The 19,701-nt window shown below is 36.6% G+C and overlaps 1 protein-coding gene across 1 annotated transcript; it reads left to right on the forward strand.

The window, feature by feature from the left end:
* The first annotated feature begins 12,582 nt into the window (after positions 1 to 12,582).
* On the forward strand, positions 12,583 to 15,853 carry Fabp2 (fatty acid binding protein 2). The gene is made up of 4 exons (XM_010610859.2): positions 12,583 to 12,649; positions 14,138 to 14,310; positions 15,356 to 15,463; positions 15,803 to 15,853. The coding sequence occupies exons 1-4, from the start codon at positions 12,583 to 12,585 to the stop codon at positions 15,851 to 15,853; spliced, it is 399 nt and encodes a 132-aa protein (XP_010609161.1).
* Positions 15,854 to 19,701: the final 3,848 nt, after the last annotated feature.

The following is a 19,701-nucleotide window of genomic DNA, read 5'->3' on the forward strand; positions in this document are numbered from 1 at the left end:
AAAAAAAAAAGAACAAAAAAAGAAAACACCATATATTCTGTTTTAGAGAGTAGAAATTTATTTATTGCTTTGAAAAAGTATTTGATATTTTCTTCCTTCCTATTAGTTTCTGCTTTAGAGTTGTTCTTTTAAAATTCAAGTTTAAACACTCTGCAGCAGCCATCTAGAGGATGCATGTGAGATAAACATTTCGAAATTTGTGTGACTAAAAACATACGTGCAGTCTTCCTTAACTATTGATAGCATGGAATTCTAGAGTGTGAAAAAGGTAATGTGCATTACATTTTGAAGGCCAGGCTCTTCTACTCTTCTAGCCTCCAGTGCTGCACCTGAAAACCTCAGCCCCTTTATGGTAATAACGTGCCTGTCACCTATTTGTGCCTCCTCTTCCCCACCCTTCACAAAAATTTGCTTAAGGGAAGATGACTTTAATGTGTACCTTATGTGGCCCTCAAGAGGTCCACAGTAAAGTCAAGCCCCAGGTGTCCACAGTAGTAACTTACTTGTTAACTCAACCCATGCAGACTTCCTTCCTTAATTGTTGGTGGGCACATTCATTGCTTCAGTTTGGGTAAATTTTCTTGAATCATTTGATAGAGTATTTGCTACTCTTCATTTTCTCTGTTTCCCCACTCCAGAACTACAGTTATTCAAGTTATAATTCTTGGATTAAATTTCTATTTTCTTACACTTTCTTGCACATATTTTTAGCATCTCTGTACATTTGGTATATTTTCTGGAATGTTTTTTTCAACAATTAGCTCCTAAATTTTTGTTTATGCTATCACATTGGATGTTACACTCACAATGTGTTCATGTATTAAAACATCATATGGTACCTCAAAATATATAGAATTTTTATCTGTCAATGAAAAAGTAGTGCCTTTTTGAAATAGTACCAAATGATGTGCCTGCTGTATCACTGTTCTACTTTTCAAATTAGAAATGGTTAAAGGATATTTACTGTATTATTCTTTGAAGTAATATATATTAAATTATTCTTTCATATAATGGTTAGTGTTAAAAATATTAAGCAAACTTGTACATGTTCCATGAATTACCATTTAATCTTTGCAAGGTATTTGCTAGAAACATAGACTTCATACTTTGTGTTCATTTTCACTGACCTTCTGCTCCCTTGCAGCAATGTGGTCTTAGACTCCCTGTTGCCATAAGGTCCTAAATCACTCTGTAGAGGAGTTGGACTTTCGCTGTAGGAGGGCCATTATAATCCAGTTTAAATACTGTCTTTTACATAGCAGCAGGAGCTAATTTGCAAGAAGTCTTTGGATGCTGTAATGAAGAAAACAGCATGTTATGAAACTAAATTTAATTTATTCTGTTTCTGTTGTATATGGATCATTTTTCACAGAGTAAGATTTTGGTATTTGAGTCTGCAGAGGTCATATATCATAGTCTCAGACAACTTCTTGGGTTAAATCAAATCCTAACACTCTGTTCCAAGCAGCAACAGTTCTATATATTCTCTTTCATTGTGAGGCCAGCCTGGTACTATTGGGACCATTCATCCAAACGCAGTACATAAGCCGTGCCTCTGGAGGAGGCTCATTTAATTGGCCTAAGTGAGCAGAGCTGAAAAATGGACTGTACTTTACAGAACAAAGGCATTGCAATAGAACTTACTGGGGAAACTTGCTGATTTGTATCCAGTGACCCAAATAGGCCAAAGCTGCATTACATTTATTTTAGAGCATTATCTTTGTCCATTCAAAATCATTAGAGCCAATAGTCCTTCATGAAATAAGCTAAATAGATAATACATATTTCCTGATTATATTATCCTTTAGTGCAAAAGTCTGAAATTTTTTAAAGTTATTCAGGGCTGGAGGTGTATCTCAGTGGTAAATAGCTAGCTAGCAAGGCTGTGAGTTCAACTCTCAGCACTAGGTGAAGGAGGCAACACTTTTGTGGGGGAAATAAAAAACAACTCAAAGGCCTACATTGATATACATGTCCATATTTTCTAATATAAAATTTAACTTAATGCCACATTAACAACTATTTCCAAAGTAGCAAAGGGGTAATAAAAGACACTCTTCATAAAGAAACTAGCAGTTCCTTAACTTGAAGGTCCTTGATTTTTCTCTGAATGAGATCAGGCTCAGTGGTGGCCTCTGTGCACACTGACACCAAATTAATGACAAAGTGTACAGCAGAGAAGTTTAGAATAGTTCATGAAGGTCAAATCAACCCATTCAGTTATGGAGATGAGATTACAGAAGTTGATAACATTGTTTTGTGAGCCAGTGATTGAAAGAGTAAAATGCCCTATGACTCTGTCAAACTGTATATCAATTTTTGCTCATCATTACTTCCCGGGGCAGACCTGCTTTCCAGTTTCTTTGTAACTGTAAGCATGCACATCTGTAATTCTTTGTTTAACTACAAGAATGGATTATTAGCATTTATTTTCCTTCACATCTACTCTGGATACATATGATGATTCATAGATGAATAACTATAACATGAACTGGAAATGTTGACTGGTAGAGCAATACAGGAAGTATAAAAAGAGGTACTAGGGCCACAGGATTTAAAATTTAAGGAAGGTAACTGATAATAAATTCCAATGCCTATAAAAATAGGTGTAAAATAATGACAATTGAAAGAATTTTTGAAGGCTATTCCAGTGGAAAGAGAAATGTTCTGTGAAGAAACAATAACAACAGAAGTCTACATGTCTGGATGTAATGTAGATGTGTCTAGATAGTCACAGAACTCAATGAGTATCCCCTACACTACTTCTATACTGAAACTTTTGATATCTTGCTAATCATGATTTTTTATTAATAGTCTTTAAAATATGTCTTTAAAAATGACTGGGATGGTAGAGCACAAAGACCTAGGCTCAGTGCCCAGCACACACACACACACACACACACACACACACACACACACACACACGTGAAGACTTATCTTGACTGGTGAGTTTTCTGGTAGTCCCCTAAATTTTGCACTCACAGCGAATGTCTTGTTACTCTTACCCCAGTTTCATCCCTGGCTAGGGCACAAGATAGTTACACTGCCCTCTTACCCCAGCCTGCTAAGGCAGCTTATGTCAGGAAGATGGAGGTGGAAGGCCAGAAAGGTACTACATTCTGTTCTGGTTGTGGTTCAAGAGCCTGTGAGTTACAAAGACTGGATGAAGAGCCAGTGGAAGGAATATCACCCTGGGTCATTTAAAAATGCAGCCATCCAAGAGAGCACTCTGTGATGGTTGAAGACAACCCAGGATTGAGAAGCCATGGCTTAAGTGCTACACGGGAGAACCTGAGGGGCTCTGGGAAAGACCACCTGAGAGTGAGGCACTGCTACACCCAGAGAGGGGGCTGAGGCAAGGAAGTCAGGAAGCCCCACTTCTCTGCCCTCTACCCACCTTCCAGTCCTGGAGAAGTTAAGCTAGGGTTATAGCATACTCTTCTCTGAAGACTCCCGGACGGCCCTCAGCCAGGCTCTGGGAAACCAGTGAGTGGAGATGTTTTAACTGTTAATGAAGAATAAAATGTTCTCTAATATTTATTATCAGGCAAAATATTTATTTCTTGTTTTCTCATTTTATTATGGTTCTGACTATGTTGCCCATTCTGGTCTTGAGCTCATGGTTCCATGTGATCTTCCTGTGTCATGCTCCCAAGTAGCCGGGACTGCACACATGTACCACTGTGCTAAGCTAGGAGAAAATATTTTCTGTGTACTAAAGACTATGGTTTTTATATTAAAGTTACATTTCAACTATGTTACAAGCCTCCCTGGGAAACATTATCATTGTAATGTATGGAAGTTGGGCTCCAGGAGATCTTGTTTCTAAAGAATATAATGGTTATGGTGCCCCTTGGAGTCATACAACTCAAAAGTAGTCAACAGGACAATTTACAACTTGCAAGACCAAAAAACTGAAAGGGCTGCCCAAGTTTTTACGCTGATACAGGGAAAAAAATTCTTTCACTCAAATGTATGTGCAAAAATTATTGTGCATTTCAATTAAACTCCATGAATTATGCTTATAATTTATAGTTACAGCAAAACGAATGGAAAGAAGTATGGATGATTACACAAATAGATATTGAAAGGCCAACTTTTAAGTTCTAAAGAAACAAAATCTGTTTCCTTGGCTGGCACAGATGGCCTCTCCTGCCAACCTGCAGCGCTGCACCCTGTGGCTGTCTCCTCTTCAACTTCCCTTCTACCATCTTAGTCGTACTCCTCTTTCCGTAGTAAGATTTATGGCAATATGACATTATCTCTCTTCTCCAGTATGCCCTCAAATCTCTACTACATTTGGTGACAAAGTAAGCTTTCTAAAATATAAATCTTAACCCTGTATGGCGGCACACACCTATACTCCCAGCGCCCTGCAGGCTGAGGCAGGAGGGTCACCATGAGTTTGAGGCCAGCCTAGCCTACATAGTTATTTCAAGGCCAGTCTGAACTACCAAGCTGGACCCTATCTCAGATAACCAAAAAATAAAATAAAATGCAAATATAATCTAATAATAGATATGTTTATGAGTATTTACACATATGCTTGTATATTCAAACATGCACTTATACTCACATATACATACAGAGGTATATGTAAACATATAAACGTACTTTAATGGAATATTCATATATAAACCATATAGGAATTATATCTGGTTGATGGGGTAATGAAAAGTTGATTGGATTTGTCTTTCATGGTTTTTCAAATGTTTTCTCAGTCACGATATTGAGTGTTCATTAACATGTAGTTTTTCTCTTATTTATAAATGTAGAGGAAATTAGGGATGGGGCACATATATAATCCCAAGTCTTGGTAAATTGAGGCAGGAAGATCATGAATTTAGGCCCAGATGGCATTCGGTACAGTTCAAAGCCAGCCTGGAATACAGAGATACTCTTTCTTTAAAAAAAAAAAAAAAAAAAAAAAAAAAAAAAAAAAAAAAAAAAAGCAAAATATACAGAAAGAAGAAGAAAAGAAGAAGAAGAAGAAGAAGAAGAAGAAGAAGAAGAGGAAGAAGAAGAAGAAGAAGAAGAAGAAGAAGAAGAAGAAGAAGAGGAAGAGGAAGAGGAAGAGGAAGAGGAAGAAGAAGAAGAAGAAGAAGAAGAAGAAGAAGAAGAAGAAGAAGAAGAAGAAGAAGAAGAAAATATCCAGTGAATGAGAAAAAATTTTGATTCAGTTGACAATACCTGAACTGTTTACAAAACAGTATATAGCATGATCCCATAAAATGTGTATTTTATACAAATGAGGATGATACACATAGCATAGTTAGACTTTATACAAGTACAGGAAAGAAATTCTACCAGTGAAAGGTAAAGATAAAAATTCATATATCGTGCACAGCTACCATGAGCAAATACACGGTGAGGACCATGTATGTATCTGTGATGGGTGTGTGCATACATATGGTGAGGTATAGCTATGTACATACATCATAGGCACACAAACGCATCAATAATCACTGATCATGCACTAAAGGCTTGGACTTTTGAAGCTTCTTTTGTGCTTTAACTACATCTTCAAAACTGCCAGCAACAAATGTGTATATATTGGTAATATCTCCACTTGGTATGTACATAAAATGTACAGCAAAAAAAACTGATGGTTTTTGTTGTTTTTTTTGTTTTGTTTTTAGACATTGTCTTGCTATGTAGTTCAGGCTGCCCTTGAACTCACTACGTAGCCTAAGCTGGCATCAAACCTGGGGTGATCCTCCTGTTTTGTTCTGCTGTGTGCTGGGATCACAGGCATGTGCCACCACACCTTGGCAACTGATGCTTTTTCTAACACTAGGAATATTTTCTTATTTCCTCTGGATTACTTCTGCCATTCTCAATTAGTAGTAGTACTTTAGCAACATCATTCTTTCACCCCAAGATGGAAAATGTGCTTCACTGCACCCAAGAGCCAAAGTCCTTTGTAGTATTTTGCCAACTAGATAGTTTTGAAGCCAGTTATCTGCAATTAACTCCCTTGGTGATCCTGCATACCAGACTCCCCAGGGAGTCAAAATAACACTAGGTCAAAACAGAGCACTGGTACTACAGCAAAGTCCATGACTGGTGGGGAGTTCACTATAAGTAACAAATAGTCAAACACTGATATTCCCAGAGACGAAAAGAATGTATATACTGAATGAATAAGTTGGTGAAACAATTAGCAGAAATAAAGTAATGACATAAAACATTGTAACTGATTAGGCACAAATTGAGGGGATTGCTGATTAATGGTTTCTTCCTCCTGTGACAGCACGCAGGTCACAGGGTGAGGGCAAGGGTAAAAGGCTACAGAATGGTTAACGATTCAGTCCTTGTGATCAATGTGGAGGAAACTGACTGAAACATACAGAAGTCTTGGCAAGCAGGGCAGATGATTAACCTGGGCTATAAACCATGAATATGGAATAGAACGTTGGTCGACAGGAAAGTATGGAGGGTTTTTTTTTTTTCTGGAAAGATTATTGCTTTGATAGAAAATGTAAATAAACCAAAAAGGGGTTCCAATCTGGGGAAAATAGAAGCAACTGAACAGAATTCTGTTCAGGTTAAAAATTGATAATGTGAAGAAAATGGAGGACCTGAGAGGGTGCAAAGCTATAGTTAGAGAGTGGAAATTTGAATTTCACCGAAGGAGCATTCAAGTGACAACTCATAGGCCACAGCTGTAGATGGAAGTGGGTGTAGTATAGAAGGAGTAAAGCCTGCTACATATGTAGGTGGTTAAGGAGCTATGAGCCTGAGGGACAGGTGGCTTATCCACCTGGACTTTGAGGTCACTCAGGATGATGGTAGGACGCAGGATGATGTTGAGCTGGGATACTCAGCAACAGGTGGTAGGAGTGGGTGGGAGACAATGCCAGATGATAGATAACGAGGCAAGATGGGCTGAGAGGGCAGAAAACAGTGAGGAGATCAGCTGGAAGTGGATTCAGCCAAGTGGAAGAGGCTCAAAGGAAAGAGGTTTTGTTTTTGTTTGTTTGTTTGTTTGTTTGTTCGTTTAGAGGCTGAAACACTTCTGGTTTGATATGGTAAAGAGAAGCCTTGGTTCTGTAAACCCATCTTTTTCTATGTGGGATATGAAGTCCATAGGAAATGAATGACCTCCTAATATATATTGCTTAAAGGGACCAATCATTTTTTGATAGACCAGACTACAAAGAAGAAGCCATAAATCCTTCACGGAAGAACATTCAACTGACATGAGTAAATACTCTAATATGGATATTCTGCTATCACTGAGAATCAACAAGACATACTCACCATTATGTGGTAGATACCATCCTGTATGTTGCTGTACCACGAGTCTTTTTAAGAGAAAACCAACCAGCCACCTGAGGTGCAAAGTCTCACATACATAATTACACAATTCCTAGTAGTCCTCAAACTTACAGGCTAATTGCTACTACAGAATGAGGTAGACTTTGTTACCACTCTTTAGTATGCTCCCCATTTCAATTCACTGCTTGGCCTTTGGTAATAACCTTAAGATGTTCCTGTTACTTCTTCTATGTGTCGCTCCAGTTCTCTCTGAGACCTCCATTTTTCTTTGGAATGTGAAAGCTAAACAATAGAGGGTAAAAAATATAAAGTCAAGCCAGGGATTGAGCTCAGTGGTTCCGCCACCTGACTTGCAAGTGGAAGGGACAGAGTTCAATCCCCGGTACCAAAAAAAAAATATATATATATATAGATAGATATATATATAGATATATACATATACATACATCTATATATATATATGTCAATAAATTCTGAGATGAAAGAAATTCCACTACATGCTATGGATTTTTGTTCATGATATGTAAAAAATAATGGTCAAGAACAAGGGACAAGACAATATATGAGAAGAAGAAAAATGGAAACAAAGTCTTTGTCAATAGGGGAAGGGGAGGGGGTGAAGAAGGGTAGGGTATGGGGAAAAATAAGAACCAAGATCTGTCATGTAAAGGTAAAAGATCCCAATGATGACTATAACTGTACGGTATACTTAAAAAGTACCAATAAACTTAATAAGATTAAAAAAATAAAAAAGAACAAGGCTCCTTCTTCCACACAATGAGATAAAAAGACTTCTGCCAACTCTGGAAAGCTATTTGTTTGAGATGAGCTTTTCACATCTTGTTGCCCTTGCCAGTTATGGCTTTAGACTTCATAATAATAATGTCACCTGGGCTATCATAAATTAACTGTGTTTGTCTTTTATGAGCTACACTGAGACCTTTATAACTAGGGAAAAGGTAACCTGACTCACTCTTGGCAGCTTGGAGCAGGTCAGTGACAGAACCCAAGGCACCAGAAGCATGGTTGTTCAAGGTACTTAGAACGGCAAGGGGTTTAATATAGCTAGATTAAGGAATACACTGTAAGAAATGGACAAAAACTAGAGATAGACTCAGGGTCATCAAAAAATATGGTGAATGTTCAATGTTTTAAAACAACATTCTACACTGAAAGACATGCTATCATTAATCCCCCTAAAAATATTCACCCTCACTTGGGATACATCCTGTTAGTCTTGTCATTTTCTGAAGCAGTTCCGGAAGTCCTTTTTTGTAAATGTCTTTAGTTGCACTGCTGTGGCTTCCTCGTTAATCCTGGCTTTATTCAAAACATTTACTTTCCATGGTCATTTTGATATTGGAAAAGTCAGAAGTCACAAGGTGCCGAATCCAGTGAACAAGATGGATGAGGACACAGGGTAAGGTTTTTAGGAGCCTGCGTTTTCCTTAGAAGGCCAGCAGCAGCAGCATTCACTGTATTTGTGACCATGCCTCATACAGACATTAAAGAAGACTCCCAGAACTGCTTCAGCATGTGGCAAGAAGATGGTATCATATGTTCAAAATGAGAGGAAGTTTTTTGGGAAGATCAGTCACAGTGTATTCTACTGTAATAAATTTATTAAATTTAAACATTCACCATATATTTGTATACCTCTTATGAATACTAACTTTGCAAGCCACACTAACGAATGTGGTTTAAACTTTTTCTGGAGAAATAGATAGGTATCACCAGGAGACTATGCACGACATAGCCTTCCAAGAAATTCACAGTTCCTAGTAACACATGGATTTAGAAGCCCGTAGATGATGAGTAAATTCAATTTTTCTAGATGAGAGAACAGGTGTATCTGGACAGTGAAGTCCAAATTTGGTATAGTGAGCTGAACAAGTTCTTTAGAAACAAAATGGCTTGAGTTTCAATACCATAATAGTAACACTTTTTGCTAGGCAACACACTGGTCGGATACTTCAGTCTTGCTGAGTCTCAGTTTCCTCACCTATAAATGGAAATATTGAGCAAATTATGTAAAGTGCCCACCTGAACAACTGATAAACATCAAATACTCAATAAATCTTAGTTTCTGTCCTCGCTCTTTGAAAAAGGAAATCCAGAAGAAATACCACTGTCTTAGAAGCATCCCAGGTCTCAAACTACTTTCCTACTTGGTAAGGAAAATGCATATCTTTCTGGTGATTATCAGAAAGTCACTTAAAATTATTTTTGTATTTTGTGACTTAAACTGGTGATCACCTTGGGTCTGGAGATGCCTTGGACTTGACTGCTAAAGACTCATGGGGCTGTAGTGCCCCATGGGAATACACGTTTCCTCTCTGCTCTCACAGCCATGGGAATACAAGTGCATAGCTGCAGCAGGAATGTGAGGAACAACAGACTGGAATGGCTTCTTCCAGGAACACTCTGACAATAAGAATGGTTCGCCTAACAGTGCCTTCCAAACACAGCCACAGCTTTTGTCTAGGACCACTTCACGCTTCTCAGAAGGAATGGAAAAGAATCAGTGAAAGCAGATAGCACTTGGACTCACACAAGCCTGTCAACTGAATGGACATGTTCAACTTTTGATCTTCCATTTATTGGTGGCTATGTCCTAGCTAAAGCCAGATTGAAAGCCCTGTTATCTCTGTAGACTGAATTCATGAACATGTTTTGATGTCCAGATCGATTTTAAACTTATACTTTCCTTTCTCCAGCTCTCCAACTCTGAAGTTCCCCAAATTTTATCACTTACCTGGAGTCCATCTAGTAAAGGTTATGTAGAAGCTTTAGACCAGGACAATCTTTATCTTTGAGACCTTTGATACTAATGATGAGTGCACATATAACCCTTTATTTTTTTCTATGATAATACTATAACCCTTAGAGTCCTGCAGTTTGGGAAAGTGTGCCTGTGGTTGTACTATAGATGCTATGGAAAAAGATCTTCTTGCTCTTATTTCTTCTCTGGTCTCCTCTCCGTCTCCCTACTCTCCTCCCTCCCTCTCCTGCTCCCCTGCCCCTTCCTCTTCCCCCTCCCCCTCTCCTTCCTATCTCTCTCTTTCCCTCTCCCTCCTTTCCCCTCTACCTCTCCCAGCTCCCCCTGCCTCCATCCCTCATCTCTTCAGTCATAAACTTTTCCTACTCCCCACCATGTTGAATACACACCAGGTTAATTGTTCTTCAGCGATTCTCTTTGGCATAAGATGGTGAAACAGAAGCCAGTGTAGTTAATTTTGTTAAAGCCTCAGTTATCAGTGTAAAACACTTCCCAGTACTACATTACAACTTTGCTTTCTCTCCTCTGTGTGTGTTCTAGTGTGCCTGCCCTTCTACACAAAATAATACACTTAATAGAAAGTAGTTTCCTATGACTGAGGGACTAGGAATTGAACCCAGGGCCTCACATATACTAGGCAAGCACTCTACCAATAAGCCATATACCCAGCATTTGAAAAAAATTTTTTATATTGAGACACTTCTCACTAAGTAGCCCAGCCTGACCTCAAACTTGAAAATCTCCTGCCTTTGCCTGTCAAGCAGATGGAACTACAAGTGTGTTTCACCCAGTGAGAAGTCCCTTTTTAATGTGCCTACTTGGTAAAATAAGTAGAGGGCAACCCATTGAAAACATGGTTGCCCAATAGACACAATGTTATTAAATGTGATTCTGTTCCCCAAGGCCCTTTTCAAACCTTTCAGATACATTCTTCCCTGATCCTCAGTGAAGTCTTGGCCAGGTTTTATAGCTTATCGGCTAAAGCTTAGTCAATAAGATGTTCTCAGATCACATTCAGTCACAAAAACAGCCTGTTTTTAGTAAGTAGCATTTTAAGACTACTTAATAATTAAGTACAACTTTTCATCCCAGCTGAGGCCTGCTCTGGGCTAGAGGTCTGCAGTGGAGGGAGAGAGATGCCGTGACCTTCTCTTTCTACCTTTCAGCCACGCCCCACTTCTCCACGCCAACAGAAAGTGAGGTGTGTCTTCCATTTCTCCCAGGTTTAGGAGAGAGAAAAACACAAAGGAATGGTTTTAATTGCTGCCCCTGCTAACATATGGCTCTTGTTCTCTCTGCAGGTGGCACATGTTTAACACTGATTCTTTTCTGAGAGCTTTTATGTTATCCAGATACAGTTCCACCTCTTGAAATTGTAGTCAGTGACCTATCATCACCCTTCAAAACCAAAACAAAATCCTCATGAGTACCTGTTGTGCCATGCACTTTCCCACTATCAGGCCATTTGTACAAACTCTGGCCACCCTGAAGGCAATGCAAAAAAGTACATGTTAGAAATACATTTTCAGACAAGTCCCACATGGCCTCTGTCACATGTAGAGGGTACAGCAGTTGGCCTGAGGAAGAGTAACTAAAGGTTGGGAAGCCAAGGCTGGATTTGATTCGGCATGATGTACTCATATCACACCGAACCCATTAGTATGTACAGTTAGTGCATTTTTTAATACAAAATGTAATATTGAAATGAATGAAGTGCTCATAGGTAAATATTAAACCATTATGTTCATTGAAATAATTCAAGCATAAAAAGCTACCTGCTGTATGATGCACTCTGTGTGAAGTTTCCAGAATAGACATCTCCATAGAGACAGGAAGTGGATGAAAGGTGGACAGGGACTGCAGATGCTTTATATGCATGGGGTTTCTTTTTGGAATGATGAACTATTCAGGAATATGACAGTGGAGATGGTTGTATGACACTGTGAATATATGTAAAAGCAGTGCATTTTGCAATTCAAAAGAATATGTTGACTTTATGTTAACTATCTCAATAATAACAATTGAGAACACAAATGAAAATAAAATTTCAGTCTCAATAATCATACTAACTTTAACTTTTCACCGGTATTTATCATAAATTCTGACTTAAAATGCAACTGATGATCATAAAAAAGGGATGTCATTACTGCCTCATTTCTCAGATGTTTTTTGATATATGCTGTGCAAATTATGGTAGCTCCAGCATAGTGTGTACTTTGAACTCATAAGCAGAAAAGCTATCTCCAGATAGTTCTGATTCTTGAGGTAAATGGGTGGACAAAATGTAGTTTAAGACACCAAAGATGTGCTTTTCCAGTTTTGGTTCACTTGAATTGGAGGAGATGTAAAAAATTATGCAAAGAGAAGCTAAAGTGACTTAGCATAGAGTGGCTAAGTGATCCCTTGAACTTTAAACTTCCACATCACTGTGAGAAGTTGGTTCTAAGATAAGAAATGGAATAAATTATCTCACATGGTCAGTACTGCATGGCTACTTCCTGGAATCCACCTCATCTGCGATCATGACTTTTAATGGTACTTGGAAAGTGGACCGAAATGTGAACTATGACAAGTTCATGGAAAAAATGGGTAAGAATTTCATTCTTTTGTTTCATTTTTTGCTTTCTTACTGACTATTTTCTGGCTTAGATAATTTTCTGGTTCCTGATGTACTGAGGATCCAGAAGCCTGATGGGAATCCCTTTCTGTGTTACAAAGACTATACTGTCTTACTCATGTAAGGAAAGATTCTTTGAGTGCCATGCTCTGAAACACACACAAAAATATTTACATGTGTTTACTATTAAGGTGTGGTTTGTACCTATATCATTAAAAATTTGTGTTTTATTTTGTTTGTTCAGAGTAAGAATATGATTGAATAATAATCATTTCCAGATTCTAAACAATAGAATTCTAAGGGTTGGAAAAGTAAAGATCATAAGATAAAGTAATGGAAAGGTGTTCTATCAAAACTCAAGGCTTTGAATAAATTAGATTTGTTTCTATTTTCCTATGACATAAAATTTTAGGAATGACTTCAGGAATCAATATTTTTTTCAGGGACTTTATCTGTTCTGTGAATTTATACCAATGTTCTGGCAGCCTACACACAGTAGAAGGACAAACAAGTTTGCATCATTCCTCCTAATTAAAACTCTTTCAAGTTTCAATTTATGGAATTTGCACACTCATATAATAATTAATTTGACCATAAAATATCATAATTTTCCTATTTTTTGTGCCAGTCATAGATGCCACAAAAAGCAAAGAGAATTATGAAGTTCAGTACTTAAAAGTAGGGCTAGAGATGTAGCTCAGTGGTGGAGCACACACCTAGCATGTGCAAGGCCCTGGCTTTAATCTTCAGCATTGAAAAAATTAAAAACAACTTTAAAGCATGGGAAGAAAGGAGCTAAAGGTGTAGGGAAGGTAGGATGGGCAGGGGAAGGGTAAAAAGGGAAAAGGAAAAATGTGAGATAGTGAAAAGATGGAAATTAAGTGGTTGTAGATGGGGAGGGGAGGAGGGGGTAAAGGGAGCACAGGGACAAGGGAAAAAAATGAGAGCCAAGACTTGTCATGTAGAGGTACAAGATCCCAACAATGAATGTAACTATACTGTATCCCTAAAATGTACCAATAAACTCAATTAAAGCTGAAAAAAAAAAACTTTGAAGCAATTATGGAAAGCAAAATGGTGTTTTCAAATAATAATTAAAGTTGTATTTCTTTATAAATACATGAATATACCTTTCAATCATTCATTTGACATTTCTGGAATTTGATTTAACACTGAAAGTTTGTTAATCTTATTAAAAATATTCAGCTCTAAGATCCTACAATTCTGTGTGAAACTTAACTTTTCTTATGTTTGGAAAAAGTACCTGAATCCCTTGAACTGAATGAGATTGAACTTTTTCTACAGGAACACTATAAATGCTGTTGTGCTTAGGCAATGCTTTCAGATTTTTCCCCTACCCTTAAAATAAAAATAAACAAGTAAATAAAACTGAACTTAGAAAAGGCAACATTTGCTAGGGAATTCTTATTTTATTTTCTCCAATTCCTTTTCTTTTGCAGGTATTAACATGGTGAAAAGGAAGTTTGCAGCTCATGACAATTTGAAACTAATAATCACACAAGAAGGAAATAAGTTCATAGTGAAAGAATCAAGCACTTTTCGAAATATCGAAGTTGTTTTTGAACTTGGTGTCAACTTTAATTACAGTTTAGCAGATGGAACTGAACTCAGTGTATGAACTTTTTTAAAATAAGCAATGAATTCTTGACCTTTCCACTACAACAATCTCTGCTCTATCACATTGGGTGGTTTAACTAATGCAGGTCTGCATTTATTGAAAGAGCTGATGAAATCTGCCCACATTTTAATTCACACAAATTGCAAGGATATTTAAATGAAACATTTTTAGTCTTCTCACACACTCATGAAGAACCTGGATGAAAAAATTGAAATTGAAAAATATTGTTTGAATATTCTACGAATGATTGCATATAGAGCTACTCATTAAGAAATTTAAAGCTCAGTGTTTTCAACTTTAATAGAGTTACAGAATTTAAACAAAATAGCTTTTTTTTTTTTTGGTTTTTTGAGACAGGGTCTCACTATGTAATTGAGACTGACCTAGAACTCACTATGTAGCCAGGCTGGTCTAGAACTCACAGCAATCTTCCTGCCTCAGCCTCCAAAGTTCTGGGATTACAGGCATGCACCACCATGCCTGGCCAAATAGCTATTTAATAAACTATTAAAATAACAAAATAAGTTAATAGATGAGTAAACAAATGGAAAATATCTACTACTGCATTGTATGTCATTAAGAATATACCTTTTCATGCTTAAGATTAAAAAATTTTAGGAACTCATCCTTTTCAACCAATTTCGACAACATTTTTTTAACCTCAGTTTTTCTATTTCTATATGTTTGCAATGACAATATACAATTTAATGTTTTATCCGTTATTCATTACTATTCATTGTCTTATGCATTCAGAAGTTCTGAATGGAGGTCAGCATAATGGTTAATAACACATACCCTATAGAGCCCAACAGCACATGTTCAGCTCTGGCTGTTTGACTTTGGGTGAATTCCTCTGTCCTTGTATAGTTTCCTCAGCTGTGAGATGGAGACAGCAGTGTGTACTTCATAGAATTTCTATGAACATTAAAGAAAAAGTAATTGTATAGAACTCAAAACAGCGCCTGACATTTGTAAGACCCTCATAAATGCCTTATTATTAGTTATGATTATGATTATGATTTTGATTATGATTATTTAGGGGAACTGGACCTTTGAAGGGGATAAACTTGTTGGAAAATTTAAACGAGTAGACAATGGGAATGAATTGATTGCTGTCCGAGAAATAATAGGTGATGAACTAAACCAGGTGAGGTATAGAGGATTTCTGTTTTCCAAAAACAAAATGAATTTGTATTATATCTTTAATAAATGAATTTTATTGTCTTATAAATCTTAATGATTTATAAATATATATTTTTGATGTCTATTACAAAGTGTGACAAATGCATCAATGCCTATTTTAACTACAAATGTAAATAACTACAGCCAAAATGTGTTATTGGGCATATCCTATATCTGCATAAAATATTGTAATCAAGTAGAAGAAAAGTTGTATGTACTCATTCAGTGGTATGAAATATTAATTATTTTTCTTAACTAAGACATTTCTTAGTGGTAAATTCTTTTGTTTGTTAACACCTTTCAGACTTATACATATGAAGGAGTTGAAGCCAAGAGGATCTTTAAAAAGGAATAAGTATAATTCTTGGAGCACAGCCCAGAATATAAACTGGATGGAAGATCGATATTGTAGAAAAACTGTTTTTCTCTCTCCTTCAAGTATAAAGCAGCTGACTGACTAGTCCTTCTATAAGCATTGGTATATTTCCAGTTTTGCCAAAGCGAAGTGAAAGATAATTAGGATTTAATCTGTTTTATATTGTTAGGATATACATTTATTGGTGTTTGAAAAGAATCTGAAACTTTTTAAAAACAGAAAAATAAAAATTCTACCCTCATTGCTTTATAAGTAGCATTTCCTTAAAAAATAATTATGTGATATATGCAATGATAGGATGTCTTCACATTTAGTAAATTAAAAACATGGGCTCTGTGGGCATCTTTAAAACCTTGAACTATTTATGACTATGTGAAAATGAATATATGACTACGGTAATATCTATTATTATAAAAGTACTACATACTTAATCAGAAAATTCAGAAATAAGAAAAGAAATACAAAACAAATATCTGCATAAACCCAAAATCTACAGAAATTGTATCATATTTTTTTATTGTCTGTGATTCCTAGAACTATCTAGAAATCAGGATCACCTGCAAACCAAAAAACTTTGCTTTCCTGGTATCCATTTTCAATGTTCTAGGTCAGAATCTCTGAAAATAAAAGCAGGAATTTTGGAATCACTCCCTGGTGGATTCTGATGCAGCCTGTGCACTAATCACTCTTTGTGAAGGAATCACAGGACTATCAGACACCAAAATGCTATAGAGTGTGTGAGTGTGTGTGTGTGTGTGTGTGTGTGTGTGTGTGTGTGTGTGTGTGTGGTACTGGGGACTGAACACAGTTTTCAGCATGGTAGGCAAGCACCCTGCTACTTGGTTACACAGCCAAGCCCCAAGAAGTTACTTTTTATTGCCACTGCTACTCTCCACTTTTTTTTTTCACAAGCACATACACTGCCAAATTTGCCAGGATGCAAAAAGTTTCCTTTCACTCATATTCCCGTATAGTGTACTATCTTCGGTGCCTTAAGCAATTGCATTTTAGTAGTATGTATATTATGGGGTGAAGAATGAAGCATTTGCAAATCTGAGGACCTCTGCTTTAACAGATTCTTTCTCATACTAATATAGCTAACAGCTGACATTTACATAGTTCCTACTACGTGCTACACATTGTTCTAAGTGGTATGTATGTTGACAGATACAGGATGATGTAGGAAAATGTCTGAGCATACAATGGAAATGAATAAGTTAGAGAATATATAATCTTTTGCAAAAATAAATCTGTTTTATAACTTTGTAAACATCTTCACATAGAAAACATTATTGAGGTTTTCACATGCTGTTTTTCATAAATGTTCAACATACTTTTACTTTTTTTGCATCTCACTGACTCTGTTTTAAGATTATTTTATTAGTACATATTTGCAGTATTAATGTTTGCCTTCCTTATGTGGAGTTGGTCCATGTATGGCATTCATCTTATTACCTTTTTTTGTCCCCTTTTCCTCTCCTCCTAGCCCCTTCCTCCATCTCTTGATCCTCTTTCCACTGAGAAAGATCACTCTCCCTAGTTCTTACTATCTTTTATTTTGCTCTTTATTTATAACCTGTGCTTCTCATGTAAGAAAAATATGATATTTAAGTCTGTGTGTCTGGTTTATTTTACTTAATACTATGGTCTCAAGATGTGTATTTTCTAATCTCACTTGTCTACATATGTAAAAGAGGAAAAGCGCAGGTATCACCTTCTTTGAAAATTGAGACTAAGGCACAAAGAAATTTATTGCCTTGTCTAAATGTTTTAGAATCCGTGATGAACACAAGAAGTACATGTAGGTCTTAACTTTCCGTCTATGATTTATGCTATTTCTTGACCTGTGATAGACAAAAATATCTTTAGAAAAAAATTCCCTTAATTCTTTTTTTTTATTTTATTTTTTCTTTTTTATTGAGGTTATTGGAACAATCTAGGTGGGTTTGATTACAGAAATTGATTACGTGGGTTTGATCCCTTAATTCTTTAGTGGCCAAAATAGCACTCCAAACCAATCAATTCAAGCTATAAAATAATGGCAATTCAGTGGTTAGACAATTTTCTATGCTAGCCTCACCAGAAGCTTTATTTTTTCACAACTTGTATCCCTTCTGGTGTTAAATTTCCACTATTTATTAATATTGAAGAATGGTCTATTACTTGCTAAGTGATGGCCATTTCAATAATCTCTTTTTGGGACAAATGACTTTGTCATCATACCATATTGTGCCTGACCCCAGAACAGCCATTCTACCACAGTGCAGCCAGCTGACAAGCCCTGCACACAGAAATAACAGATATTAACTGAACCCAAGCAACCTCTTTTTAGGGAGTTTGAATTTGAAAAATTCATAGTAAGTAGCTGATAGAAAGGAAAAGAGTTTAAGGAGGGCAAATAGACCAGACAGCAGTGATGAATATATGAAATTATGAAAACACAGAAGCCATATAGTAAATAGCAGAAGAGAGAAGCAATTAAAAACAATTGGAGTAGTAGAAGCTGAATTATTTACACAGGAAATGTATCTGGGATTTGCTTCAAATCCCTTTCCCCTGAGTCTTGGGTTGAGGAAGAAGTGCAAAGAGATATACATAGATATACATAGAGATATACATAGAACACAGTTGGTCACAGTTGACAACAATCACAGGTTGACACTCTTACAGCTGTTAAAAAGTGCCAGACACATGATAACAATTGATAGGTTCACAGGTACCTAGTAAAAACATGGGAATTCATTATAGTCTTCTCCCTATCTCTGTGTGAAATTGATTTTTCATGACCAAGGGTTAAAATATAATATTTATACACACATATAAACCCCATCTAATTTCTTTTCATTATTTCCACTGCTATCACCTTACTCTGAGCCAGGATTCTCTTTCTCCTGGATTACAACAAATAGTCCACAGCTTCCACTTTCCCTGCTCTGCTTTCTTAGTCTCTTTTTCTATACAGCAGCCAGTGGATCCTTTAAAAAATAATTTCTCTGCCCAAAATGCTTCAATGGCTCTTTTTTCATTCAGAAACAAGATAAGTGTCACTGTTTCTGATAGAATATGAGGGGAAGAGTGTCATAAGTGAAGGAGACCCCTTGGAGCAAGGTCCTAGGACAGGAGAAAGCCTGGCAAATTTGAAAAGCATTAATAGCCTGTAAAGAATCCCCAGGATCATTCACAGCTGACCAAAAAACAAGACCAATGTTCAAGAAATTCAGGTTAGCTCAGTGTTCTAGAATTCAGAAATGATATTATGTAAAGATAAGTTTTGGAATTAAAGACCTCCCTAAACTCTTCCTTCCACTTTGCTGACCAAGATTCAAGATTCTGACTCTTAATTTTCTCACTTGAAAAATGGAGAAAATAGTAACACTTTTCTGAGATTGTTGTTAAAGTATTATATATGAAACATCTAGAATGGTGTCTAGCATATAGCTGCACTCAGTAAATGTAAGTAATACAAGCATGTAGAAAAAGCTGAAAAATATATGTACATGGGCAAAGTCTTTTCTTAACGTATCTCTTGCTGAGGGAATGTAAATTAGTACCACCACTATGGCAAACAGTATAAAGCTTCCTTAAAGTAAAATAAAATCATGATATGATGCAGCTATAACACTCCTGAGTGGATAACCTGAATGAATCAAAGTCAATATACTACAGAAATACCTGTGTGCCCAGTGTTGTTTTTTTTTTTAATTATTGCACCAGTCACAATAGCTAAGTTATGGAATCAACCTCAATGTCCATCAATAGATGGAATATTACTCAGCCATAACAAACAAAATCGTGTAGATTTTCAGGAAAATAGATGGAATCAGAGA

Source organism: Fukomys damarensis, unplaced genomic scaffold, assembly GCF_012274545.1.
Source record: "Fukomys damarensis isolate Sample0158 unplaced genomic scaffold, DMR_v1.0_HiC HiC_scaffold_38, whole genome shotgun sequence".
NCBI lineage: Eukaryota > Metazoa > Chordata > Mammalia > Rodentia > Bathyergidae > Fukomys > Fukomys damarensis.

What these genes read in the sequence shown, in the direction of transcription:
- Fabp2 (XM_010610859.2), top strand. Translation starts at nt 12,583, where the DNA reads ATGACTTTTAATGGTACTTGGAAAGTGGACCGAAATGTGAACTATGAC. An exon ending in CAAGTTCATGGAAAAAATGG is followed by an intron (nt 12,650 to 14,137) that starts GTAAGAATTTCA and finishes TTTCTTTTGCAG; the next exon opens with GTATTAACATGGTGAAAAGG. An exon ending in TAGGTGATGAACTAAACCAG is followed by an intron (nt 15,464 to 15,802) that starts GTGAGGTATAGA and finishes AACACCTTTCAG; the next exon opens with ACTTATACATATGAAGGAGT.